The 27,740-nt window shown below is 42.4% G+C and overlaps 1 protein-coding gene across 1 annotated transcript in view; it reads left to right on the forward strand.

Moving 5' to 3' along the window:
- The first annotated feature begins 14,464 nt into the window (after window positions 1–14,464).
- KDSR (3-ketodihydrosphingosine reductase) overlaps window positions 14,465–27,740 on the forward strand; it is a 41,279-nt gene continuing 28,003 nt past the window's right edge. The window contains exons 1-3 of the mRNA XM_001925913.7: window positions 14,465–14,736; window positions 19,944–20,033; window positions 22,499–22,555. Of these exons, the coding sequence (XP_001925948.1) occupies window positions 14,629–14,736; window positions 19,944–20,033; window positions 22,499–22,555 (255 nt within the window). The 5' untranslated portion in view covers window positions 14,465–14,628. The remainder of the gene's footprint in view (window positions 14,737–19,943; window positions 20,034–22,498; window positions 22,556–27,740) is intronic.

Raw genomic sequence — 27,740 nt, forward strand, 5'->3', positions numbered from 1 at the left:
CCAAAAAAAAAAAGATACAAAAAAGTTAACAGTGGCTAAATCTGTGTGATAAAAATATGGGTACTCATTTAATTTTTTTATTTTTATCTTTAAATATTTTAATTTCCCAAAAAAAGTTTTTAAGGAAGAATTACAGTTAGCTTGACAGCTGATCACAAGAATTTATCTCCTCTGGAAACTTATAATAGAAAAGGTTTTAAGAAGAGAGATGGAAAGAAAGGACATGCTGTTCTTCTGGGTTGCACACCTGGTTTGGGGAGTGTCCCTGGTCTCCCAACACAGGAACCAAAGAGGAGAGATCCTACTTTTTTCATTAGGTGGCAGACATCACATGGGCCCTTGACTAGCCTTGGCTTCTCAGGGGTCCTTCAGTCTTTAGCACCACAAAGATGGTAGGACATTGAAAACAGGATTGTAGCAGCATCTAACTGGATGGGAATCTGGTAGCTTATGGTGAGACAGCTAATTATGGTACTTTCTATGGCCTTGTGGAATGAAGTGTCCAGTGAGGATAAGACATTGGGAAACTATTTACAGCTGCTGTAGAGCACAATGAAGACATGAAAACCTCAGGGACTGCTAACTGGTAACCCAGGGATCCTGCAGGTTGCCAGATATATCAGTGGAATTTGCAGATTCACCAAGCTTTCTTATGTGAAGGTAAGGAAATTTAGTAGATAGGATCCACACTATTGAAATGTATGTATTTGTTAGAATTTGGAGGATTCTGTAGGACTATGTGTGGAATGGATTATGTTGGTGATCAGCCAAGAGTCTAATTTCAGAGGTAGTTGAATCTGTCAGTATGGGTTCAGCTTGGTTTGAGTGGCTGAGAGTGGTTTTAATTGTTTGCCTAACTGATCGAAGAAGCTGCACTTGACAGCTGACCACTCTGAACCCCAGTAAGATAATGTAAGAAAACCCAGTATCTAGGAAATGGAAGAGCTGGAGTGGATCTGTCACAGGAGAACCACTCACAAAGCTGCATGTTCCTGGAGAAGACATGGAACCCAGCCCCTTAAGGAAGGTATTGATAGAAGAAAGGAATGCATTTCAGAATGTTTTACTGGGACTTTCATTTCATTGGAGCTAGAATGACATTTTGGTGGCCCAAGCCAAGTAGTGGCAACTAGCCAGCACAAGCCAGTTGGCCCTGGTCACCACATTAAGTAGCAGGGCTGGTATGATAATCAGATGGGTTTTCCTACAGAGAATTTGAGTGGTGGGGTCCTAGTACCATCTCTAAGGTGTTGCTGCATTACTATAACCAAAAGGCTCTAAGCCTCATCATCATGATGGAGCACCTGGCTCAGTTTCTAGACCAGAATCATGTAATAGTACCACTTGAAAAAAGTAGAAACTAAGTACTATTAAGGAAAGCTCCTGCAGTAATGTTGAGGTGTGCTGTGAATCTCCATTCAGCCAGCCTTCCCCAAAGGGTCTGAGGCTGCTCATTAAGGCTGCTGTGCAGTAAAGGGAATATTCTGGGGGATTACTGGACACTGGTTCTGAGCCAGTGTTCTTTACTGGAGAATCAGAAAGTCATTGTGGTCCACTATTCAAGAGAGGTTTTATGGAGGGCAGGTGATAGGGAGGCTGGAGTTTTGAGCAGTCTACGCTATAGCAGGCACCATGGAACACTGAACAAATATTCTCAGTGGTTGGAGTCACCAGAGCAGATTCCTGGCCCAGGGAGTAAAGGTTGGTGGAAAAAGAAGGGCCCTTGGAACTTCTTCCTAAAGAAACAGTAAAGCAGTATTTACAACATTAGGAGAAATCACACAAATTCATGCCACCCACCATTCAGGACACGGAAGATACTGGTGTGGTAGGAATTGCCTGGTAGGCAATACAGGGGCCCATTTAACTCCTCAGGAGGGAAAGTGCAGAAAAACAAGTGAGTTTTAGAGAATATCAGGACTTACAAGTTTATATGTTCTCCTTGCCTAACATTTCATTAAGAATATCTGAGATAATTGAGAGTTGAAAGAGATGTGTTAAAAAGGAAACACATTATATAAGCTTAATTTTACTTGTATAAACTTTTACTTAATGGACTAAGAATTAGAGTTTTTAAGATAGAGTTTCAAATGTAACCAATAAAAGAATTCTAAATGGTGATATTTACTATCAAAACTTAGGAGGGTGATGTGAGGGTTAATGTAAGTGATCTAAGGTCGCATCTGGGAAGCTGGAAACAATAATGTCCAAGGGCAATAAATCAAGATACAGTACAATAAGCAGACGTGGGGATAACGCCAAAAAATTACTCCTGTATTGCTGCCTTGTAAGGCATTCCCAAACCTGATGGCTTAAAACAGTTTTTTCTCTCCGTTTCTGTGGGTCAGGAACTCAGGAGGGCTTGGCTGGGCAGTTCTGGCCAGGAGTCTCTTGCACAGCTGTGGTCAGGTGGGGGCCGGGGCTGGAAGAGCATCTGGGGCAGTGTACATCTCTTTCCATGAAGTCTCAGGTTCTTTCCAGGTGGCCTCTCTGCCTGGGCTAGTTTGGGCTTCCGCACAGCATGGTGGTCTCGAGACAGTCAGACTAAAGGCTTCTAGAACAAGTATTCCAGAGAGCAAAGCAGAAGCTGGGTCACTTTTCATGACAGCCCCAGAAGCACTTTTGCTGCGCTCTATTGATTGAAATAGCCCCCAGAGCACTCCATCTCTTCGTTTTCCTGTGTGTGAGATACTAGCATGGCAACATTGAGTTGAAAGATAGATTTTGAGAACAAAATCTGCCACAAGAACAAAACCTTTATGATGATCACCATACAACTATAAATGTAATAAAATTCATTGTGTAGGGAGTTCCCGTTGTGGCGCAGTGGTTAACGAATCTGACTAGGAACCATGAGGTTGCAGGTTCGATCCTTGGCCTTACTCAGTGGGTTGAGGATCCGGTGTTGCCATGAGCTGTGGTGTAGGTTGCAGACGTGGCTTGGATCCCGCGTTGCTGTGGCTGTGGTGTAGGCCAGCTACAGCTCTGATTCTACCCCTAGCCTGGGAACCTCCAAATGCCACGAGAGCGGCCCAAGAAATGGCAAAAAGACAAAAAAAAAAAAAAAAAAAAAAAATTCATTGTGTAATGCAATAAATACATAAAAAAAAAACCAAATCTAAAAAATGGAAAGTGATTACCTCTGGTGGAGTTGGGAGGGTTTGAGGGTCAGGAACTACTGATACACATTATTGGCCCACTCTATACTGTTTGTTTTTATAACTACATGGTTATTCTTTTGATTTAAAAATGAAAGACCATCAAAATCACCAAAAGACAAAACAATTGCAGAATTTTAAAAAAATTTTAAAGTATTATCTAAACTATGTAAGATAATATGTATGGAAAAATGGTAAGTAGCAGTAAGGTAGAAGTCTAATTTCATCGAGAACTGTGTATATTTGACTCTGAGCCTCCAATGTCTCTGCCTCGGGAAACCTCAGGCCAATTGAAAGGATGGACGCATAAATACAGCACAGCACTCAAAATTCAGTGACAGGGTGCACGTGGCTGTGGAGGAGAGACATCTAAAGAAGACTAAAGGAAGAAAATCAGAGAACCTCATTTGTTATCCTTGGGGGTAAATGTTGTGTCGGCCTTTTATTCTGAAACAAATATCTAATGAAAAAGTTTAAGCATTTACCCTCATTTTTAGGAGGAACTATACAGCAGTTTATACCTACTTGATGAGGGGAAGTTAGGATCTCTTTCTGTCTCTCTCTGTCCTGTTTCTCTCTCTCTCTCTCATATGCCAGGTTACCAGATTACATGTCTAGAGAATGACAGAATTTAAACTATCCTCTGGCAACCCCAATGAAATAATTTATTTAGACAAGGATCATCAATGGATGCTAAAACTATTGAGTAAAAGAATATTTATATAGGATCTGTTTCCTATATGACAAACTGCTCAAAATCATAGTGGCTTAAAACATCTTCTGTTTTATATGACGACTTCAGTGTAGCAGAGTTCTGTGGTTGACTAGACCAGGGCTTGACCAGGGCTGAGGAATACATCTGGTGCCTCCAGCTGGGCTGGCTGGGCCTCTATCCTTCAGAGATGGGCCTGGATTTCTTTATTTGATGGCTTAAACCCAAGAGGGCAAAGGAGAAGCTTCAGGTCCTCTTAAAGCCTAGGCCCAGAAATAAGGAAATACCTCTTTCATCATATTATATTGGTCAAAGTTACAAGGCCAATCCAGCTTCAAGGGATGAGAGAGAGTGTCCGCCTCTTGACGGAAGGAGTGGCATATACAAACAGGAATGGGAAAAATTGTTGGTGACAATCTGTCAGTATTTCCAGGTGCCCTTCCCCAGGAACTTGCTCATGGCAGCGGGGAATATGATCTTTACAAGGAGAGATACAGCTGTCACCACCTTACCCCAGACATCAAATTGAGCATCACTTTCAGTGGGCTACCTGACAGCACTAGCCAGTGGGATGCAATGTAAAATACACTTAAGAAGTGTCTCTACCAAAAATGTGTAGTCTGAATCTAATCAGACCATAGACCTAACTGCTGGTTGCAAGAAATTCAGGGGAGAGAGATGAATAACATCATGAGAAGCCAATCAATCAAAACAGAACATCGGATATCTACTAGAAAACCTGCCTGGTCTCTCCAAAATGTCAACATCATGAAGCGAAAATACATAAAATTAAAAGGTTGAGGGACTTTCCTAGATTAAAAGAAACTGAAGACACATAACCCAATAACTTAAAGCAATAACGTGAACCTTGGTTTCGATCCTGGTTTGAGGAAAATAGCTGTAAAAAGCAATTTGGAGAAAATTGAAGAAATATGAATACAAACTAGATACCAGGTAATATGGAATTTTTATTGTCTTGGGTGTAATAATGGTATTGTCATCATACAGGTGTTTGTTGGACCCTTATTTTCAGGTGATACATCCTGAATTATGCACATGCAGGATGAGAGATAAAGTCCCATGATATCTGCAACTTACACCCTCATATAAAACAAATGTATCTAAGTAAATAAATAGGACTGGAGGATTAAAGATCATTTCTGGAGAATATGAAATTTAAAAGCCAACTTCAAAAACACATAGTGGTAGAATCCATGACTAATAGATCTTGTTACTTCCTGGGTGCTTCCACACCCAGGAATTATCTATAAACCAGGTCATGGAACTGTTCTTGTATACAAGTGAGCACCATTTTGGCTGAAATGGGCAAGGCATTTAAATGTAAGTATTCTTTAATATGGGAATAGTTGTATCTTGGAAAATTGCCAGAACTCTAAGACTTATATCCTATTTTCCCAAAGACTTCTATAAAATTGTCAGTGGATTCTTAAGGGAATGATTTATGGCCTAAGACATCATATGTTGCAACATTAAAAGGCTCTCCTGTACTTAATTGTAATGTATGTCTTAGGCCATAAATAACTCCTTTAAAAATTCACTGGCAATTTTATAGAAGCCTTTAAACATTCCATATTAAAAAATGATTACATCAAAAAGTATCAAAGGAGCTCTAGGTTATTAAATAAAAACTAAAACTGATAAGGAAAGAAATTGGTAGCAACCTCATGAGAGTGGGAAGGGAGATTCTAAAAATGGTTAACAATGGGTATATTGTGGGCACAGCACCAGCCAATCAGAATGATTGTCTTTTCTCTCTCTCTTTTTTTTTTTTTTTTTTTTGTCTTTTGTCTTTTTTTAGGGCCACACCCAAGGTATATGGAGGCTCCCAGGCTAGGGGTCCAGTCAGAGCTACAGCTGCCGGCCTATGCCATAGCAACAGCAACTCGGGATCCGATCTGTGATCTACACCACAGCTCATGGCAACACCAGATTCTTAACCCACTGAGCAAGGCCAGGGATCAAACCCGCATCCTCATGGATGCTATTCGGGTTTGTTAACAGCTAAGCCAAGACAGGAACTCCAGCTGTCTTCTCTTGATAGCTATTAATCTCCAAGGTGCTATGTCTAGAATTTTAATGAAAGTATACACACACACACACACACACACACACCTTTCCTCTAAGAGAAAGAACATTAGTTCTCACGGATTCATTCTGCTATTGGTTTGACTGCAAAGTATAGAAAACCCTTTGAAAAATTTTTCTATTGCTTTAGGGGATGTTGAAATTATGGTAACTTGCTAACGGCAAGTCGAAATTTCAGTTCACAAATTCTGGTAGACAAAAATATCATATTTCTACATTATCATTAAATCGAATCCAAATCTGCTGTGCTGTCAAGAAAATCACTGTTAGCCTTATTAAACGTCTTCCTTCAAGGATTGTACTAAAGTCCAAAAGGCTTACCCAGTGATCAGAAGAGGAGATAAATCTCTAGTTCAAGACTGTTGCTGCCGCTTTTATTATTCAAGTCCATCGATGTCCCTCTGTTCTCCCCTTCCACACCAGTAATGCAGTATGAGAATCTTTTGGCTGAAGCTGGGCACCTCAATGCCGCCCTATTTGACGTTTGGCCACTGGAGGGAGCGGGTGGCTCCAATCCTCAAACCTCATGAGGTGAGAAATCTATTCCCATCGCTGCCCAAAGCCCACACAATCTCCTCTTTACTCATGTAGCTCTCAGAGGTATGTTGCTTTCTGTTTTTAGTGGCAGGAGAGATTAGGGATTGTTCACAGCAGGAGCCAGAAGAAAGGAAAATATTTAACAGGCGATTATATTTTTGCCCATTTATGCAAAGCGAAGGGAGCCTGCTGTCTTCACACAACAGGGGAAGAGAAAATACGGAGGAAAAAAAAATGAGTTTCTTAATAACCCTGCCACATGCTTTGAGGTCCTCCCAAAAAGACGTCTTGAGGAAAATCTAGAGCTGAAAACAGTTCTCTCTTAGTTGTAGAGTTATTACTAATTAAATATTTTCTGTTTTCTTAATTTTATAAAGTGAGAATTTTTTATTGTGGTAAAATACACATAACATAAAATTTACCATTTAAAAAAATTTTAAGTGTACAATTCAGTGGTGTTAAGTACATTCACAATGTTGTGGAATGATCAATGCTATATTTCCTGAACTTTCAACCCAAACAGAAACTCTCTCTACACATTAAATGATAACTCCTCATGCTCCCCTCCCTCCAGACCCTGATAACCACTATTCTCCTTTTTTCTCTGTGAATTTGCTTACTCTAGGTACCTCATATAAATGGAATCTACAGTATTTGTCCATCTAGCTTACTAATGCAGCATGTATTAACATGAAACATTCAAATAGCTTTGGTAAACATTATCCCTTGTGAATTGCATTTTTAAAATTTTTTTAAAGTTTTATTGAAGCACAGATGATTTACAATGTTGTGATAATATCTGCTGTACAACAAACTCATTCAGTCACCAGATCCTTAACCTGCTGAGCCACAAGGGAACTCCCAATAATATATTTCTTAAAACAAAAAAACAGAAATGCGAATTTACTATAAGTCCAAAACTTCAAAATGTTAAGCAAAGGCATAAAAAATATTTTACCAACTGGAAGCATGGCATGGTGCATGGGTGTAGCAAACATTACTGAGATATTAATTTTCCCCAATTCTCTTAAAGTTTAATACAACTACAATATATATTTTATTTATTTTAGTTAATATATGCATTTATTTTAGTTAATATATACATTTATTTTAGTCTTAGTTCTACTGTTAATATATTCATTTTTCAAATTCTCAAAAGACAGTCCTTTTACTATAGTTTTCTCTGTCATCTTTTTTCAAGTTTTTTTATTTTTTTTATTATTATTTTTTTTTGTCTTTTTTTTTTTTTTTTTTTTTTTTTTTGCTATTTCTTGGGCCGCTTCCACGGCATATGGAGGTTCCCAGGCTAGGGGTCCAATCGGAGCTGTAGCCACCGGCCTACACCAGGGCCACAGCAACGCGGGATCCGAGCCGCGTCTGCAACCTACACCACAGCTCACGGCAACGCCAGATCCTTAACCCACTGAGCAAGGCCAGGGACTGAACCCGCAACCTCATGGTTCCTAGTCGGATTCGTTAACCACTGCGCCACGACGGGAACTCCAAGTTTTTTTAAATTAAATAATTTATTTACTTATTTATTAATTTATTGTCTTTTTAGGGCCACACCTGTGGCATATGGAAGTGGAGTTTCCCAGGCTAGGAGTCAAATTGGAGCTGTAGCTGCCCCCCTACACCACGGCAACTCGGGATCGGAGCTGCATCTGCGACCTACACCACAAGTGCATGGCAATGCCAGATCCTTAACCCATTGAGTGAGGCCAGGGATTGAACCTGTGTCCTCACAGATACTAGTCAGATTCATTTCCACTGAGCCACGATGGGAACTCCATCTCTGTCAACTTTTGACTGGCTGCAGTTGTTGCTGCAGTTGCTAGAAAATGAATGTTTATGTCCCCCCCAAACTCCTGTGTTAAATTCTAACACTCAACATGATAGTGAGGTCTTTGAGAGGTAATTTCGATTTCAGGAATGGGATTTTGCCCTCATAAAAGAAACCCTAGAGCACTCCCTTCCCCTTCTGCCATGTAAGGACACCGTGAAAAGATGGCCTCTATGAACCAGGAAAGCAGCTGTTACCAAACACTGAATCTTACCAGTACCTTGATCTTGAACTTTCCAGCCTCTAGAACTATGAGAAATATATTTCTGTTTACAAGCCCCAGTCTATGGTATTCTGCTATAGTGGCCCAAACAAACAAAGACAATAGCATTGATACTTTCTTCAAGAAGCACTCATGGGAAAAATCTTTTCTTAATTATTACATGTTCAGTGGGTGAAATACAGAAAGCTCCATATAAAACCTTAGCTCATTGTTCTCACACGTTGAGTGTTACCTTGGAGAAACCTGAAACCAGCCTGATTTCTTTTTTAAACAAGTGACCTAATTTTTTTGTTTTTTTTTTGTTTTTTTTGCCTGTCTGACTAGTCTTTATTCTTTTGAAATCCAATGTTTTTTTTCTAAAGTCTTTATAGTTTTACATTTAAGTCCATGGATTAGTCATGGCTCTCCAGAGAAACAGAACCAATAGAAAATGCGTATATATATATGTGTATATAAATGTGTATATATACATATATATATACATCTTCTATTGTATATAAAATATAAGAAAAGGTACATAAAATATACCTATATATTAAATATGAGAAATTGGCTCCCATGATTAGGGAGGCTGGCAAGTCCCAAGAATTGCAGGGTGGGTTAGCAACCTAGAGACCAAAGAAGAGCTGATGTTTCAACACAAGTCCAAAGGCAGGAAAAATAGTGTTCTAGTTCAAAGGCCATCCAGCAGGAATAATTATCTCTTCCTTGGGGGAGGGTCAGCCTTTTGGTTCTATCTAGGCCTTCAACTGATTGGATGAGACCCACTCTCAATGGGGAGGGAGATCTGCTTTACTCTGTCTACTGATTTAAATGTGTATCTCATTAAATATATTCTCACAGAAATACCCAGAATAATGTTTGACCAACTATCTGGGAACCTTGTGTTCTAGGCAAGAAGACACAAAATGTTGACTATCGCATCATCTGAGTTAACTTTTGCAGATGGTATAAAGCTGAGGTCGAGTTTCCTTTTTTTTTTTTTTTTCTTTTTTGTCTGTGGATGTCCAATTTTTGGAGAGTATCATTTTTTTTTAAGTTTTTTTTTTCTCTTTAGGGTTGCACCTGCGGCATATGGAGGTCCCCAGGCTAGGGGTCTAATTGGGGCTGTAGCCACCGGTCTACACTACAGCCACAGCAACACCACATCTGAACCATGTCTGCAACCTACACCACAACTCACTGAAACGTTGGATCTTTAACCCACTGAGTGAGGCCAGGGATTGAACATGCATCCTCATGATAGTAACAGATTAATTTCCACTGAGCCACGATGGGAACTCCCTCTCTTTTTTTTAAAGTTTTATTGAAGTATAGTTTATCTACAATGTTGTGATAATTTCTGCTGTACAACAAGTGATTCACTTGTTATACATGTAAACACACCCATTCTTTTTCAGATTCTTTCCCATATAGATGATCACAGAATATTGGTAGAGTTTCCTGTGCTATACAGTAGGCCCCCATTGACCAATCATTCCATATACCACAGTGTGCATATGGCATCCCCAAACCCCAAATCCATCCCTCCCCCACTTCTCCTCTTTGATAACCATAAGTTTGTTTTTAAAGTCTATGAATCTGTTTCTGTTCTGCAAATATGTTCATTTATATCTCCCTTTTAGATTCCAAATATGTGATATCATATGACATTTGTCTTTCTTGGACTTATTTCACTTAGTGTAATAATCTCTAGGTCAGTCCAGGTAGACTGATTCCTCCCACTTTTTTTTTATTATTATTATCTTACAGCTATTCTAGTCTCTTTGCCTTTACTTATACATTTTGGAATTATCTTGTCTATAGCTACAAAAAAATCCTGCTGGGATTTTGATAGGAAGCGCATTGAAGCAGTATATCAATTTGGGGGAGAATTGATTTTTCCTAATTTTTTTCTTTTCTTTTTCTTTTTAGCGCCACACCTGCAACATATGGAAGTTCCCAGGCAAGGGGTCGAATCAAAGCTGCAGGTGCCAGTCTATGCTACAGTCAGGGCAACAGTGGATCTGAGCTGCATCTGTGACCTACAGCACAGCTTGTAGTTACACCAGATCCTTAACCCACTTAGCAAGGCTGGAGATGGAACCCGCATCCTCATCAATACTAGTCGGGTTCTTAACCCACTGAGCCACAACAGGAAGTCCACTTCAACTTTGTTATTTTTCCACCTGAAGCGTTAGTCCCAAGGACAAGGGCTTCAACTGTGGTGCCAGAATCAGGGATGATCCCTAAGCAAGAAATTATAACCTGTCTTTAAACGTTTGCACCCAAATCCCTAAGAGGCTGAAGGGTGGATTACGCCTTCGCTCTATCTGACAAAATTGGGATTGATAGTGAATGTAGTTGTATTGCTTAGTGGCTGGCGAAACCCACTAGCTGTATACCTGGATCACCCTACCCTATATGAATAGGAGTGCACCAAGAGGAGGATTTCACTAGACTAGTGTTTGTGCCTGCAATCTGGAAGAGCAGAGTCCTAAGCTGAGCCTAACGTCCCTTCCAACGGGAAAAGTTTGAGTAAAAATAAATCACCAAGAGAAGGAGAAATGGTAGAACGTGGAAAAGAATGAATACATGGACTATATGACAAGGAAAATTCATTGTTATATAAATGCCTCAAGGGAGGCTCGGAGCAAGGGATGGCAGCCTCTGAAGAGAGCTCATTTACAAGAGGTCTGGAAGGGGGAAGACCATTCCTGTTTTGGGAAATGGATAGAGTTAAATGGAAACCTGCAAATTTGAGCCTCATTGCTTTAGGAGATATTTTGGTGGAATGAGATGATGGGCAAATTGTTGATGACTGAGCGCCACTATCTAGCAATGTGTCACTATCTTTTGACTCTCTTTTTTCAGGTTACATCTGCTACTCACACCTCGATACAGTGTCACACGGGGATCATCTTAGTAGCAAGATTGCAGTATTGATATTGATGGGCAAAACTGTCGGAATATTGAATCAAGAGGCCGCTACTCCACTGCCTCCTTCGAATACGTCTGTTTTGCTGTGGGAGAGCTTTGGATGGTCTGTCCCCAAGAGACATTCTGGCCTTTGCCACTGGCTTCTTGGAGGTCATCTATATCATACCTGATAGAAGTATTCTTGTCTAGATGAGGCCAGCCAAATTGGATGTTAGGGTGGAGCCTGGCCATGCCCGGAAGGCCAATCATGCTATGTTATCATGTTATAGTGTTTTCATGATGGCTTTCAGCCACATAGGCAAGCAATCAGTCCTGCCTACATAATGAAGCCCCCTAAAAACTCCAGATGCCAGAGGAACTTCCCTGGGGAGCTTCCCTGCTTGGCAACACTCCTTGGATACTGTGTGCCAGAATTCGACCTCTGTCTGCTGGTGCCAAATGGAAACGCAGAGACAGAGTTGTGGGTAAAGGATAAGAAAATAGCTTTATTGCTTTGCCAGGCAAAGGAGGGTCACAGCAGGGTAATGCCCTAAAGACTGTTTCTCCCCCCCCCCCCAAAAAAGAATCACAAGGAGTTTTATAGTAAAAAGGAGAAAAACAGGTTTTCAGATAGGAATCAGGATTGGGACAAACATGCATTCTTTTTTCTTTGGGGGAATCTTAGTCATCAGAGCTGGAGTCAAGGGATCTGGCTATGATCATGATGGTGGTCTTCTGGGTTACTGCCTAGAATAGCAGTTCTTACGGAAAGGGCATAGTGAACAGAGATTAGAAAAAACCAGGAAAGTTCCTGAAAAATATTATGCACTAAAAATAACCTTTAACCCACAGGCAATTATGCTCAGGATGCCTAATCTTTAGCTTAGGGGTGATTGTGTTTAGGGTGCAATTAAGTCAGGGAGAAGGACAAGGAAGGACTCTAAGCTGTTCAATTTTAAAATATACATTTCAAAAGGAAGCATAAGGACTATAACTTTTCTTTCAGGGGTATGAGACGCCTGCATCACTGTCATACCCCAGTGCTGGGAGAGTCACATCTGGAACTCTTCAGACTTTGCCCTATGCACTTCGTCCCTTGGCTGACACTCCTAAACCATAACCGTGGGTATAACCACCCTCAGTAAGCTGGGTGAGTCCTTCCAGCAATGATCAAATCTGAGGTTGGCTTGGGAGCCCCTCCCCCAACTTGCAATTGATGTCAAAAGACCTGGGGACAGCGCCCTTGAATCTTGCAATTTGGCTAATTCTGGGCAATATGTTAAGAAGAAAAACTCAGATCAGATTCAATTCTTTTGTTCCAAAGCTCCTTAGTATTTCTAAAAATAACTTCAAAAAGCAAAAACAGGAGTTTCTGCCATGGCTCAGTGGTTTCGAATCCGACTAGGAACCATGAGGTTTCGGGTTCGATCCCTGGCCTCGCTCAGTGGGTTAAGGATCAGGTGTTGCTGTGAGCTGTGGTGTAGGTCACCGATGCGGTTCAGACTCCACTTTGCTGTGGCTGTGGTGTAGGCTGGCAGCTACAGCTCTGATTCAACTCCTAGCCTGGGAACCTCCACATGCCACAGGTGCGGCCCTAAAAAGACAAAAGACAAAAAAATAAAAATAAATTAAAAATTAAAAATTAAAAAAAAGCAAAAACAAAGCAAGCAAGCAAAAGCCTACACAAATCAAAACAATAGTGAAATGTCACTTCACACCCTCTTGGGGGGAGGCTATAATTTAAAAAGACACATGATAACAAGTATTGGTGAAGACTTGGAGACACTGGAAACCTTATACATCATTGGTGGAAATTGTAAAATCGTGTAGTGGCTTTGAAAAAACAGTCTGACAGTTCTGATTAAACAGTTACTAGAAGATCCAGCAATTCCACCCCCAAGAGAAATGAAAAACTTGTACATGACTGTTCACAGCAGCATTATTCATAATAGCCAAAAAGTGGAAACAACTTAAATGTCCATCATTTAGGATAAATGAAATGTGTTATGTCCACACATGGAATGTAATTTAGTCATAAAAAACATGAAGTACTGATACATTGTACCGCATGAATGAACCTTCAAAATATTATGCTAAGTGAAAACAGCCAGACACAAAAGTCTACACATGCTATATTTGCACTTATAAGAAATATTCAGAAGAGGCAAATCTATAGAGAGAGAAGTATTAGTGATTACCTAGGGCTCGGTGTGGGTTAGAAGGAAATGCGGGAAACTGTTAAAGGGTACAGAATTTGTGGGGAGGGGGTAACTTAATGTTCTAAAATTGATGGTGGGGACAGTTGCACAACTCTGACGATACCAAAACCCATTTACTATGCACTTCAAAAAGGTGAATTGTATGGTATGCAAATTAGATCTCAATAAAGCTTTTTTTTTTTTTTTTTAACCTTGTCTTGGTAAAGAAGATGAACTCTGAGCACAACGAAACTGAATCCTCTAAGCGATTTTTAATGCTTTCTTGGTCCTCTGCTGTGACCATTTTCTAAATGCGCCAAGAAAATATGAAATGGAGCCGGAGGTTTCAGAGCTTGATCCCGGGCCGCCCTTGAGGCAACGAGATTTGGGGATCCCACGGCCGGTGTTTAGGAAACTCTGAGACACTCCCTCCGGCCCGGGGAGGGCGGCTCCCAGAGCGGCGGCGGAAGCCCAGGAGCCAAGCGGCCCGAACTCGTCGCCGGGTTTGGGAAGGTCTGGCGCTGGCTCTCCACGGTCCTAAGGAGCAACCTCGCTACCATACGAGAGCGTCACCAATAGGCGCCCCAGGTGCGCCACCCAGGGCCTGTCCAGAGCGCGCTGGGGGTAGGCCCATCTACCCCGGGGAGGGTGCGGGTGCCTGTACAGACACCGAGGAGGCTCGGGGCCCCCACACCCTCGGCGCGATAGGACAGCAGCCACAGCCTCTTTGCGAGTGGAAGCACCGCCCCGCGCGGTGGCGCCCTCCGCTAGCTCCGCCTCTTCCCCTCCGGCCGCCGCCCCGCCCCACGCCGCGGACCCAAACACCGGCTCCGGCTGCGCGCCGCCGCGCGTGATCGCCGGCGCGGCCGAGCCCCGCGCTCTTGCTAGTGCCGCCCGCCCCCGGCCCCGGCCCTGGCCCCGGCCCCGGCCCCGGTCCGGGCCCCGGCAGAGCGATGCTGCTGCTGGCTGCCGCCTTCCTCGTGGCGTTCGTGCTGCTGCTCTACATGGTGTCTCCGCTCATCAGCCCCAAGCCCCTCGCCCTGCCCGGAGCTCATGTGGTGGTGAGTGGCCTCCTGTTGCTGCGCCGCCGCCTCCCGGCCCGCTCGGCCACCCGGAACGCGCCGGACCGTGATTCAGGCCGGGGGCGGGGGGTGGGGGTGGGGAGAAGGCGACGTCCCTTTCTCCAAATGGAGGGACACCTGCCTCCGTCTGCCCCAGCACTGCCCCCTCGGAGGGCCTTGGGGACCCGCCCTCCGTCGCATCTGGCTCCTCCCGGGGCGGGAGAGCAGGTTAGCAGGGATAGAGCCGGCGAGCCGGGTCCCGGCGCTTCAGGGGCTCGGGAGACGCTCGTTAATCCCCGGAGCATCCCTGGGATCTGGATATTTTTGTCCTCGGGTTTCCCGATGAGTCAACTGAAGAACAGAGAGGTTGAGAAACTTTGCCAAGGACACCGCAGTCGGTGGCGGCTTCGGGCGAGGCGCGCTGTCTGGGCCGGGTTGCGAGGAGGCGGGCGGCAGGGAAGGGGGCCCCATCATCCAGGACTCACCGAGGCAGCTCGCACCTGGAAGATGGCCTGCGCGAGTGACAGTTGCCAAAGGAATCCAGGAAATGACTCACTTAGGGGGGAAATTGTTCCAAACCCGGTGGGCTGGCAGTGTTGGCTACCTGTGTTGGACGCTTTCTGTCCCTTCTACACTGCTTGTCTCTTTTGAGCTCAGCCCGGCCGTCGTTTCAGAGTCAGTGGGATGAACTGAAGTACTTGACTGATGCTTTAGAAATGAAGGGGATGTGGGTAGGTTTGGTTTGTTGCTTAACGGACGCTCGTGTCTTCAAAGATTCCTTTTCTGCCGCTGGGGTCCCTTCAACAGGAAGAATCCTTCTTACCTGAGCCCAGCATGTCACCATTAGTAGTGGGTTTATTGTCCGTTTTCTCATTTGTTTTTCACAAGCCCGAGGCACAGTGAAGCGGGAGGTTATGAATAAGGAAAGTTAGCTACTAAGCTGGTAGCGCAAATCCTTCTGGTGTCTCACTGAGATCTGAGCCTCCCCACTCAGTGAGATGTGACGGGGTGGGTTGGTCACTGCTTTTAGTGTGGTCTGAATCAGGCCAAGATTTTGTGAATGGCAGCATGTATTTTCTTTAACTTCTCTCTTGTAAAACTATTAGTGTATTTCCAACTCCTGCCATTGCTGATGTGGAAGATGAGGCAGTGGGTGTAAATTCATTAGAGATGCAGAGAGGAACACATTTTTACAATCATGCTACCTTCTGAAAGTGTTACATCTGCAAGAGAACTTCTGCCTCAAAAGCATGGCTTTCAAAGTTGGATTCTTTCCAAAGTTATGTTTGTAGAGCATCACTTGGAAATGGTCAAGTCGAAGCAGTAATGAAAATTTTCATTCAGTGTTTGTAAGGGACTTTCACTTCATGTTGACTATGGTCCTCCCCACCTGATCATGCAGAAGCATGATAGGTAAGATAATAAACATGTCTCTTGGGATATATCCAGGAGAATTTCTTATTTTCACCATCCCGTTTTAATATGCCAATATAAATGAGGATGACATGAATAGTTCACATGATGGCACCATCTTTTTTAATGTCATAAAAGGAGCGAAAGTGTAATTATTTTTCTTGAGATTTGTTATGACTAGACACCGTAGTGTTAGGAGAGGGAACTCATGTTTAAACTGTCTTGCTGATGTGGAAGCATGAATGTGCTTAGGTCATAACTAGTTATTGTTTTGTTTTTAGAACAATTCTGATATTCTAGCGTTATCTCTCTAATTACAGTGGTAAAACTCTTTGACAAGTCTTACACACTCTATACTTAAATCATCTGGTTTTTTAAAAAGCTGTTTACTTGACTTGGTGAGAACTAGAAAATCAAGTCCTCCCTTTTGGGGAGTTGGGTGGAAGTAGCTGTCCAGCAAACCACCTCAGTAAGAGGTGCATGGTGGGATTAGAGGTAGGAACATTTAAAACAGTGTTTGCAATGAGTAGTAACAGGCAGTGATAAGGAAAGGGATTGAAATGTTATCTTTAATGTTCTGCATCTCTTCTCATTTTACCAGTGGTCAGTTTAATGCATACTTAACCCCTTTTCTCAGCCATTAGGAAAATCTCTTCTATTTTCTTATAACATTCAAGAATAACAAGATTGACTTAGGTATATGCTTCTATGAATTAGCTGGCTTGGACTAGAAGGTTTGTTTCCTATGAACTATGACCCAGAAGTTGAAAAGTCTTATTCTTGTTTTTAATGGACAAATCTCATAAGGTTAAACCCTTTTCTTTGCCGTGCAGTCAATTTACACCGCTAACTAGCTTACCCATTACAGTCTAGAAAAGAAGATAGCAATAATTACAATAGCTAATATATAGCAATTTAGAGCATATACATTTTCTCAATAACCTCATCACTTCAGCTTCCATTAATTCATTGGATAACAAATAGGGAAATTTTACTCACAAGTTTCTTTGGCATTGTATTTTTTTTCAGGGAGATGGCACTGTAGACCATTTTGCAAATTAATGTAGGCAGGTATTTATTTAGCAATGGCTTATGCAAAGGGCTGTGCTACGAATAAGGGAGATAACTTGGTACTTGGTCTCAGGGGACTTTGAGTCTAGCCAGGGGGCTAAGACTGGTACAGAAGTAACTGCACAAGGTAGAAAGTGACAAGTAAAGGACAGGACAGAGGGATGGAGTCCAGAAAAGCTTCTTGGAGGAGGAGACAGTGGAACTGGCCTCTGCAGATTAGATGGGATTTGGAAATGCACGTGTGGAGGAGAGCTTGGGTAGAGGGACGTCTGGGCAGCAGGAACATCATAAAACAGCCAGGGTTATTTTTAAGAATCTTGCTAATTGCTGTGGAATTGGAATGCCTGGTGAAAGTAATAAACCAAAACCAGCCGTGAAGTATTTCAGTAGCATAGAGCTCCTCAGAGGCGACTTTTAGCCTGGGCAACAGGTATATTTTTTACAGTAACCAGTAGATAATTAGTTAATTATCTGCCAAAGAAATCCCTTTAGTGGTGAGAAGTTGAGGCTCAAGAGAAATGGGGCAGTCCCGTGGAGATAGGTACATTGTATAGGAAGGATGACGATTTTATTTTATTTTATTTTTTACTTTTTAGGGCTGTACCTGTGGCATAGGGAAGTTTCAGGCTAGGGGTCCAGTCAGAGCTACAGCTGCTGGCCTATACCACAGCCACAGCAACATGGGATCCAAGCCATCAGATCCTACACCTCAGCTCACAGCAACACTGGATCATTAACCCTCTGAGCAAGGCCAGGGATTGAACCTGTATCCTCATGGATACCAGTCAGGTTTGTTATCACTGAGCCACAGCAGGAACTCCGGAAGATGGTTTTAAACTCATAAGATATGATCAGAGGTGTTCTTTATAATATGGTTTATATCTAACAGTAAAATATTCCAAATTATCTCAGTGTCTGACTACCGGGAAATGATTAACTAAGTTTTGATACAGCTATTTAATTCAATATTGTAAAAAGAGCCTTTTAGTTTTTTGACCTTAGACATTATGAAATAATGTTTCTAAAAATAGAAGCAGGAATTCCCTCTGTGGTTCAGCAGGATCAGTGGCATCTTGGGAGCATTGGGACTCGAGTTCCATCCCCTGCCTGGCCCAGTGGGTTGGGGATCTGGCGTTGCCGCAGTTGTGGCTTAAGTCAAGACTGTGGCTCGAATCTGATCCCTGGCCCAGGAGTTCCATGTGCCTCAGGGTAGCCAAAATGAAAAAAAAAAAAAGGTAGATACAAAAGCATGTAAGGACAGACAGACAGATCTCTGACACCTGCCTTCCCCCATCATCTGACAACTCCATGCCCCCCACTCCCAGGGCCTATGTTATGTAATGTGCATAGGGAAAATGACTAGGAAGATAATGTTATATTTGTCTTATTAGGTTAAATATATATTGAGTCCTTGCTATATGCCGGGTGCTATACTAGGCGCTAGGAATACAAGGGGAAGCCAAAATAGAGTTGATATTTATATGGAGTTTATGGGGCAGTGATGGGAGAGATGGTTGTGAGTCAATCACAGGAGTAAATGCGTGGCTGTCTGATTATGTGAGTGACAAGAAGCAAGAAAAAAAGGATGCAATGAAAAGTAGGTCTAGGTGGGGGTGGGGGAAGTCTGAACGCTTTTCTCAGGAAGTGATATTTGAGAAGTGGTATTTGAGCCTAGATTTAATGGGTGATTAGGTGCCAGCCGTATGTAAAGAGGGGTGGAGCGCATTCTTGGCAGGGAAAATAGAATGTACAAAGGTCCTGTGGTAGGAGAGAGCCTGGAACTGAAAGATAGCCAGTATAGCTGAGCTTCTACAGTTCCCATTTGATCTCTAGCCTGGGAACCTCCATATGCCACGGGTGCAGACCTCAAATAAATAAATAAATAAATAATAAATGTTTTATTTGTATTTGGACTCAAAGGCAGATTAAGGTATTTAAGGTATTATTTATTAGTTAAATGTGTAGGGATCCTTGAACTTGGAAAAAAAAATTATAGGTGCGCAGTTGAGAGTTCAGTACTAGAAACAATCAAAGCCATAGGCCCTGCTGACATGTTTGCACTTACTCCACTCACCAGGTCTGGGATGAAGATGCTCCAAGAGCCAAAAATTGAGTTCCTGTAGGCTGGGTTTTATAGCCCATCATAGTTATTTATTTTATTTTATTTTTTTACAGCTGCACCCAGGCATATGGCAGTTCCTGGGCCAGGGATTGAATTCGAATCACAGCTGTGGCCTATAACGCAGCTGCAGCAATGCCTGATTCTCGATGTACTGCACAGGGCTGGGGGTTGAACCCATGCCTCTGCAGCCACCTGAGTCCTTGCAATCAGATTATTAACCCACTGTGCCACAGCTAGAACTCTATCATGGTTCTTTTTTTTTTTTTTTTTTTTTTTTTTGTCTTCTTAGGGCCGAATGCACAGCATATGGAGGTTCCCAGACTAGGGGTCTGGTTGGAGCTGTAGCTGCTAGCCTACACCACAGCCACTATAATGCCAGATTCCAGATCCAAGCCACGTCTGTGACCTACACCATAGCTCATGGCAAGGCTGGATCCTTAACCCACTGAGCGAGGCAAGGGATTGAACCTGCATCCTCATGGATGCTAGTCAGATTCGTTTCTGCTGAGCCAGGATGGGAACTCCTAGCATAGTTCTTTTGAATCACCTTCCCACAGAAGGGAAATTTCAAGTGCTAAGATTTCTTAATTTTTGCTTTTAGGTTACTGGAGGCTCCAGCGGCATCGGAAAGTGCATTGCCATTGAGTGCTATAAACAAGGAGCGTTTATAACTCTGGTTGCACGAAATGAGGTGAGTCTTCTAGTTACGCCATTCCTCATGTATCTGTTCAAAATTACATTAGTCATAGAGGCTGTGTGAACATCATAGTGTTCACAGCTCTGCGGAAATTTGGTTGGAGGAGATTCCTAAACCACTGGTTATTTCTTGAATTCAGGGCGAAGACTTTTTGGTTGAAGTCAGGTGAGCTCCACAAATATTTATTTAGTGGTAGCAACTCTGAGGCAACATCAGGAACACTGCAGATCTTGAGATAGGAGAGGCTGAGACCGTGTTAAGTGACACACCTGGCCATAGGAAGCTGGCAGGTGCCCACAGCAGTGGCTGTGGGGCTAGCATCTGAGTCCTAAAGGATGTGTAGATGTTTCTCTATAATTTGCTTATGGCGTCATCTCCATCTCTAGTGAAATCCAGGCCCCATACTCCTCCCTAGCAGTTTAGCAAAACATCTTTTTCTGTGACAACACAAGGTCTATTTTTCTTTTTTTTTCTTCAGTGCCTGTTATTCTTACCAGAATTGTTTCCGTAGCCCTTAGCAGTGACCGTATAGTCACACCAACAGCCATGGCATCCTCTTGCTCTGTGGGGCGGGAGAAGGACCGTGGCTGTCCTGGCCACTGCTGTCGTTCTGTGCTTGGCACAGTGCTTGGGTCATAGTGGTGCTAAAACACATTTGCTGAATGAAGAGATGAGGGGAGAGAGGATGGAGAGAGTGGGAGCTCCAGTGCAGCATCATTGATGGGGGATTTTGGATTCTCCTGTGAACAAGGAGGGCAGTAAGGTGAGGGTACCCAGGCAGGGGGTGCACGGGGGTGCATGGAGGGCTCTGGGGGAATTGTTTAAATAATGACAAAGAATTGGGCTTGGGCACCCAACATTTTTTTTTTTTATGAAGGAAGACAGAATTTGCTACCTTTTACTTACCCCCAACTCCTCTTAACAATGAATCTGCTTCTGGCATTGAAACCACTTTCTGTGGCTGAAAATACAACTGTGAGAAAATGGCATTTTGTGCGACTTGAACACTGATATTTGACACAAGACAAATAGGTCAAAAAGGTGAAAAAGGAGGCAGAGGACACCGGGGTTTCAGGTGCTCAGAAGCTCACTCTGGGGTCCTTGCAACATGGAGATGAATGAGCCTTCTGGTGTTGAGAAATTCTTTATTTTCTAATGTAATGTTTTATTCCAATTTGGCAAAGTCAGGAGGTGTATATCCTTATTAATATAATAATCTAATGTTATCATAGATACATTCTTTTTTTTTTTTTTTTTTAAGGGCCACCGCACTAGCAGCATGTGGAGGTTCCCAGGCTAGGGGTCCAATCAGAGCTCCTGGCCTACACCACAACCACAGCAACACCAGATCCGAGCCATGCCTGTGACCTACACCATAGCTCACGGCAATGCTGAATCCTAACCCATTGAGTGAGGCCAGGGATTGAACCCGCAACCTCATGGTTCCTAGTTGGATTCGTTTTTGCTGCGCCATGATGGGAACTCCCATAGATATGTTTTTATTTAGAAAACCTATATGTCTTTTGGAAGGATTACCCACCTCTTTTGCTCTTTGCTGTCCTGATGTATTTAAATTACAGTTTTTATAACATATTAAGTCACTGTAAACCAATCTCTGTCCTCTTGAAAATGACTAAAACAAGCAGACTTGAGACCTTGGAAGAATTACCCTAGGTTTACCTAATCCATCTAAAAAGTGATTTTTACTATGTTTGCTTTAATAGAGGAGGAGAGCATTGGATGATCTCTTAGGAAAGCATTCTTGATGTGGAATCACATGTACTCTTAAGTTTGGGAAGTGTCCGTATCAATATAGTTGTTATTGTTTCTTGTCTAAGTAATGTCAAATGAAAACATTTATTAGAATTGATGAGGGAGGAGTTCCTGTTGTGGTGCAGCAGAAACGAATCCGCCTAGGAACCATGAGGTTGCGGGTTTGATCCCTGGCCTTGCTCAGTGGGTTAAAGGATCCAGCATTGCCGTGAGCTATGGTGTAGGTCACAGGCATGGCTCGGATCTGGTGTTGCTGTGGCTGTGGTGTGGGCCAGCAGCTGTAGCTCCAATTGGACCCCTAGCCTGGGTACTTCCATATGTTGCAAGTGCAGCCCTAAAAGCAAAAAAAAAAAAAAAAAAAAAAAAAAAAAAAAAAAAAAGAATTGATGAGGGACCCTTAGCAATTAATATTGATAATTGGGATCTTGCACCTCATTAACTTTTTCTATTATCTTTCTCTGTAATGCATTTAAAAACTTGCTATTACTTAGTTTAGCTTAACATACTTTACTGCTGCTTTTTAAAAATAGAATGTAGCCCTCGGCTCTGCAATATGGATGCAGTCCTGTATGTTTTCTGTCATTTAATAAATACTTGTACAGATAATTGTTTTTTCTCCCTTCTATCCAATAAACAAATGGACAAATGGATAATCACCAGAACTAATTGTTCTCTGTTGCTTTCAGGACAAGCTGTTGCAGGCAAAGAAAGAAATTGAAAAACACTCTATTAATGATAAACAGGTAAAATCACTGTCCTCGATGTATTTTCTGTACTAATCAACACAGAGTATGAAGGAAAAGAGTGACTTCAACTATGAATGGTTCATTGAAAGCATGTAAGATTTTCCTAATTAAAGTACATATTAGACTTTTTTAAAAAATGTGAAATTGTGTGAATTGTCTAGTAGGACTTCAAATTATTACCAAGACAATATATAGATTCTAATACATGTACACACACAAATGATCAAATAATAGAATGCTTTATTAGAAAATGATTTTTTTGTTTTTTGTTTTTTGTCTTTTTGCCATTTCTTGGGCTGCTTCCTCGGCGTATGGAGGTTCCCAGGCTAGGGGTCTAATCGGAGCTGTAGCTGCCAGTCTATGCCAGAGCCACAGCAACGCAGGATCCAAGCCACGTCTGCGACCTACACCACAGCTCACGGCAACGCCGGATCGTTAACCCACTGAGCAAGGCCAGGGATCGAACCCGCAACCTCATGGTTCCTAGTCAGATTCATTAACCACTGCGCCAAGATGGGAACTCCTAGAAAATGATTTCATTTCAATTATTCATTTGAATTAACTTAAGGGGAAGGGGATATTAAACATTTTTTTTTGGTTATGGAATTTTTTGATGAATAAAATGGTATGTGTATATATGTAATATATATTTCAGTGTAAAACCTGATTACAAATTGGAGTTCACATTGTAGCTTAATGGGATTGGGGGCGTTCTGGAGTGCTGGGATGCAGGTTTGATCCCTGGCCTGGCATAATTGGTTGAATGATCCAGTGTGGCCAAAACTGTGGCATAAGTCATAGCTGCATCTCAGATATGACCCCTGGCTGGGTAACTCTGTATGTCGTGGGGCAGCCAAAAAATAAAATTAAAAATAAAAATTAAATCTAATGAAAAATTAATAGCCACACACTCATCACCTACCTTAGGAAGTGGCATTTACCAGGGCCCCTGAAGCCTCCTCTGAGCCCACATCAACCTCATCCTCCTGCTTCATTCCTAGAGGGCCCCCAACTTGATTTGTGTGTTTCTTCTTACATTGCTTTTTTTTTTTTTTTTGGTCTTTTAGGGCCACACCGGTGGCATATGGAGGTTCCCAGGCTAGGGGTTGAATCGGAGCTGTAGTTGCCAGCCTACGCCAGAGCCACAGCACCTCAGGATCTGTAGTTTGTGACCTACAGCACAGCTCACAGCAACGCCAGATCCTTTATCCACTGAGCAAGGCTAGGGATTAAACCTGAGTCCTCATGGATGCTAGTTAGGTTGGTTAACCACTGAGCCAGGACCGGAACTCCTTCTATTGCTTTTTAAAAACAATTTGACCATAAAGACATGAGTAAAGTATGGTTTACTACTGCTTCTTTTTGAAATTTATGGCATCATTCTTATTTTAATAGCTTTACTGAGATAATTTCCACATACCGTATAATTCACTGATTTAAGCTATACAGTCCAGTGATTTTTTAGCATATCCACAAAGTTGCACAGCCATCACCAGAGTCAATTTTAGACTACTTTTATCATCCCAGAAAGAAGATCTGTATCCATTAACCATCACTCTGCATTCTCTCCCAACCCCCTCCTAACCTCAGGCGATTGCTGACCTACTTTCTCTTGCTGGATTTATGTGCTGTCATTCTTTGGGTATCCTTGTGCAACTTGGATACACCTTGTGCAACTTTCTTCACCTGATACTGATGTTAAAATTTCCCCCTGTTATTGCGTAAAGTAATAGTTCATATATTTTTTTCTTTTTTTATAGCTGTCTAGTATCTTCTTGTACGTATAGACCACCTTCCATTCGTCAGTCCTACTGTTGGTGGATATTTTGGTTGATTCCAGTAGTTTTGTTAGTTTGCTTTGTGTCTGGCTATTGCTAAAGCTTCTCTCTTTGTGCATCTGTGCAAGAGTGGAATATACCTAGAAATGGAATTGCTGAGTTGAGTGTCTGCATCTCCAAAGTAGTTATACTCCCACTAGTAGTGGCCGGTGACTCCTATGGCCCCACATCCTTGCCAACACTTGGTATTGGCAGACTTTCTAATTTTTGCCTTTCTGGGGGTCGTTTTACTCCAGTTTTAATTGCCTCTTTTTTTCTCCAGAATATATCAGAGAATTTTGCATGGCAATAAAAAAATCTGCCTCATCTTTTAAAACTGCTGTGGCAGAATACTGAATACTCCAGTTTATTTAATCAGTTCCTTCTTATTGGCTTTTTTTTTCTTTTGCATTTTATGCTGCAGGTAGAAATCCCCATCCACCTTCTTTGGGCACATATGTGAGTTTTTCTCTAGTACCCTGTTGCCTGCACCCTTTTCTCTGAAGCCATGAACATTGGAGAGCTGCCAGCTCAGGAGATCTCCCCAAGCTGTTGTTGTATTTTTAATATTCCTGTAATTTCTGATAGAGAAAGAAGCATTATCGAGAACCACAGATCTGGAACGCCCCTGGCTGAAGGCCAGTCTTGCCCGCTGCTGGTACATCTCTGCTCCTTCCTCACTATTCCCACTCTTCTTCATCTATCAGAAGGCTTCAGGTCATGTGGAAAGTTCTTGACCTGCACATCCAGGAAGGGAAAGATCATCAGGGCTGGGGTGGACAAGAGGGAGCCTCATCCTACCCTTGGGCCCAGAGATGGCTTCTTATTGCACTTTGTGTCAGCAGTGGCTTGTGAGCTTTTCTTTTTCTTTTTTTTTTTTTTCCTGGTAACTTGTTAACATTTTTTTGGAAGAATTTCACTTACCAGAGTTATAGGTTTTATAGGTTTTATTCACAGTAAGTGATCTAACACTGTATAAAAAGCATGTATAAAATTAATCATAAGATTCTTACTCTTTTTAAATACTCTCTTAAAAAATGTTTTCTATGTAATGATGGGATAAAATTCAAGTACAGCCCTTCTAGTCTGGAATAGTCTAGGTTATGTTTGTGAAGAGGGCTGTTTCCTTTCCTTAGGAATTTAGACCATTAGGATGGGGTTCCTTCTTGCATTGAACATAACTTCCTGCCTGATGTAGCAAATTCTAAAGTAACTGGTCTCTTTTTAATCCAACCTTTTGGCCTTATTTCTCACATTACATGGCTTTTTAGAGCTGGAAGGGATTCTGGTTGTCACCAGTTTGTGACACTGTTATTGTACAGGTGAGGCCACTGCAGACTTGTTGTGTTCTGCTCAGCTAGTTAATGAAGGGACAGAATTGGAGCCCGGACTTCCCAAGTGCTGTGCCTGTTCTTTCTACTGCATCACATGGCTTTGGACTTGCAGCTACACCTGGGTGCACATAGCTGACATGTGTGTGCCCTTCTGTGTGCTCTGCCTGTACCTTAGCTTGGTGGCCATCTCAACAGGGAGGAATTCATGAAAAGGCTGAGAAAACCTTTCTGCTTCTCTCCGTGACCTCCCTTGGAACATAGAACATTCTCATCATCATAGGCCTAAGCTCTGCTTTGAAAATATTACCAGAAAAGGAAAGTTAAAACAGTCACTTGTTGTTTGTCCCTGTCAGTTGAAATTTCAATTTTATAAATGTCTATCAAAGTAAGCACCAAAATATGTGCTTCCCCCTCTCTCCTTCTGCCTTCCCTCCCTCCCTTTTTAAAAACTAAATGGCTGAGCTCTTCCCACCAACCCCCTGTGCCGTGTACACCAAAATGTGGCCAGGTTTGCATTGGGTGGGCTCAGCTTGGCCTGGCGACCTCTCATCTAGAAAATCTGTGAGTAGCCAGTCAATCCAGGGTCAGCGACCTGAAGCATACCTCAGTGCGTACCAGGTGTGGCTTGGCTCCCCTCCAGCTCCCACAGGCCACAGATCTGCCCTTGGCCCAGTGAGGTGATGCATCAGGTTTAGCCTCCCAGCCCTGCTGAACTAAGGTGGCTTTTGAGCAGGTCCTGTTGGCTTATCTCTTTATTCCACCTACTGATACTGAATCACAGGAATGTAGTCATAGCTCTGAGATTGCTCCAAGGGGAATTTTTTTTTTTAATGTATTTATTAAGTTTATTATTGTTTTTGACAATTTTATTGAGCTAGAATCCACACCTTTTTTTTTTTTTTTTTTTTTTTAGGGCTGCACCCATGGCATATGGAAATTCCCAGGCTAGGGGTGTAATAGGAGCTGCTGCTGCCAGCCTACTCCACAGCCACAGTAATGCCAGATCCAAGTCCCAGTTTGTGGCAACACTGAATCCTTAACCCACTGAATGAGGTCAGGAATCGAAGTTGCATCCTCATGGATACCAATTGGGTTTGTTACCCCTAAGCCGCAATGGGAATTCCCCCCGAAGCCACACCAATTTAAAGAGTTCAATTTGATGACTTTTGACTGGTGTTTATTCTTGTGAAACCACCACTGAAATCCAGATACCAAACGTTTCCGTCACCCCCGGAGTTCGCCCTGGCCCTGTGCACCCTGTTCCCTTTCACCCCTGGACACAGGGGTCCTCTGATCTGCTTTCTGTCCCTGCAGGCTGACGGCATTGTAAGAGGAGCGTTCTTACATTTCTTTTCTGTTTCTAGCTTTATTGAGGCGTAAATAGACAAATAGAAATTGGCTATATTTAAGGTCTACCACATGATGATTTAATATATGTTTACATTGTGAAGTAATGACTACGATCAAATGGATTAACCATCTATCACGTCATATAGTTGTTGTTGTTGTTGTTGTGTTTGTGTGTGTGAATGTGGTGAAGACACTTCAGATCTGCTCTCTCAGCAAATTCCCAGTATACAGCTCGGTATTGGTAACGATAATCACCCTGCTGGACATTCGATCCCCAGAACACTTTCATCTTCTACCTGAAAGTCTGTACTCTTTGACCAACATTTCTTAAAACATTCTTTTGAGTTTGCTCAAAAGTTTTCTGATAAAGAAACCTTCCCCTCCACCCCAAATTTGCCTGTATTAATTGCATTGTCAGCAGATTTATTTATTTATTTTATTATTATTATTGTTATTGTTGTTTTTGTCTTTTTGCCTTTTCTAGGGCTGCTCCTGTGGCACATGGAGGTTCCTAGGCTAGGGGTCTAATTGGAACTGTAGCCCCGGCCTATGCCACAGCCACAGCAACATGGGATCCGAGCCGTGTCTGCAACCCACACCACAGCTCACGGCAACGCCAGATCCTTAACCCACTGAGCAAGGCCAGGGATCGAACCTGCAACCTCATGGTTCCTAGTTGGA

Source organism: Sus scrofa, chromosome 1, assembly GCF_054392235.1.
Source record: "Sus scrofa isolate SSC_HxYL_T2T_F1_AM1 chromosome 1, Sscrofa_HxYL_maternal_Yorkshire_Landrace_v2.0, whole genome shotgun sequence".
Lineage (NCBI taxonomy): Eukaryota > Metazoa > Chordata > Mammalia > Artiodactyla > Suidae > Sus > Sus scrofa.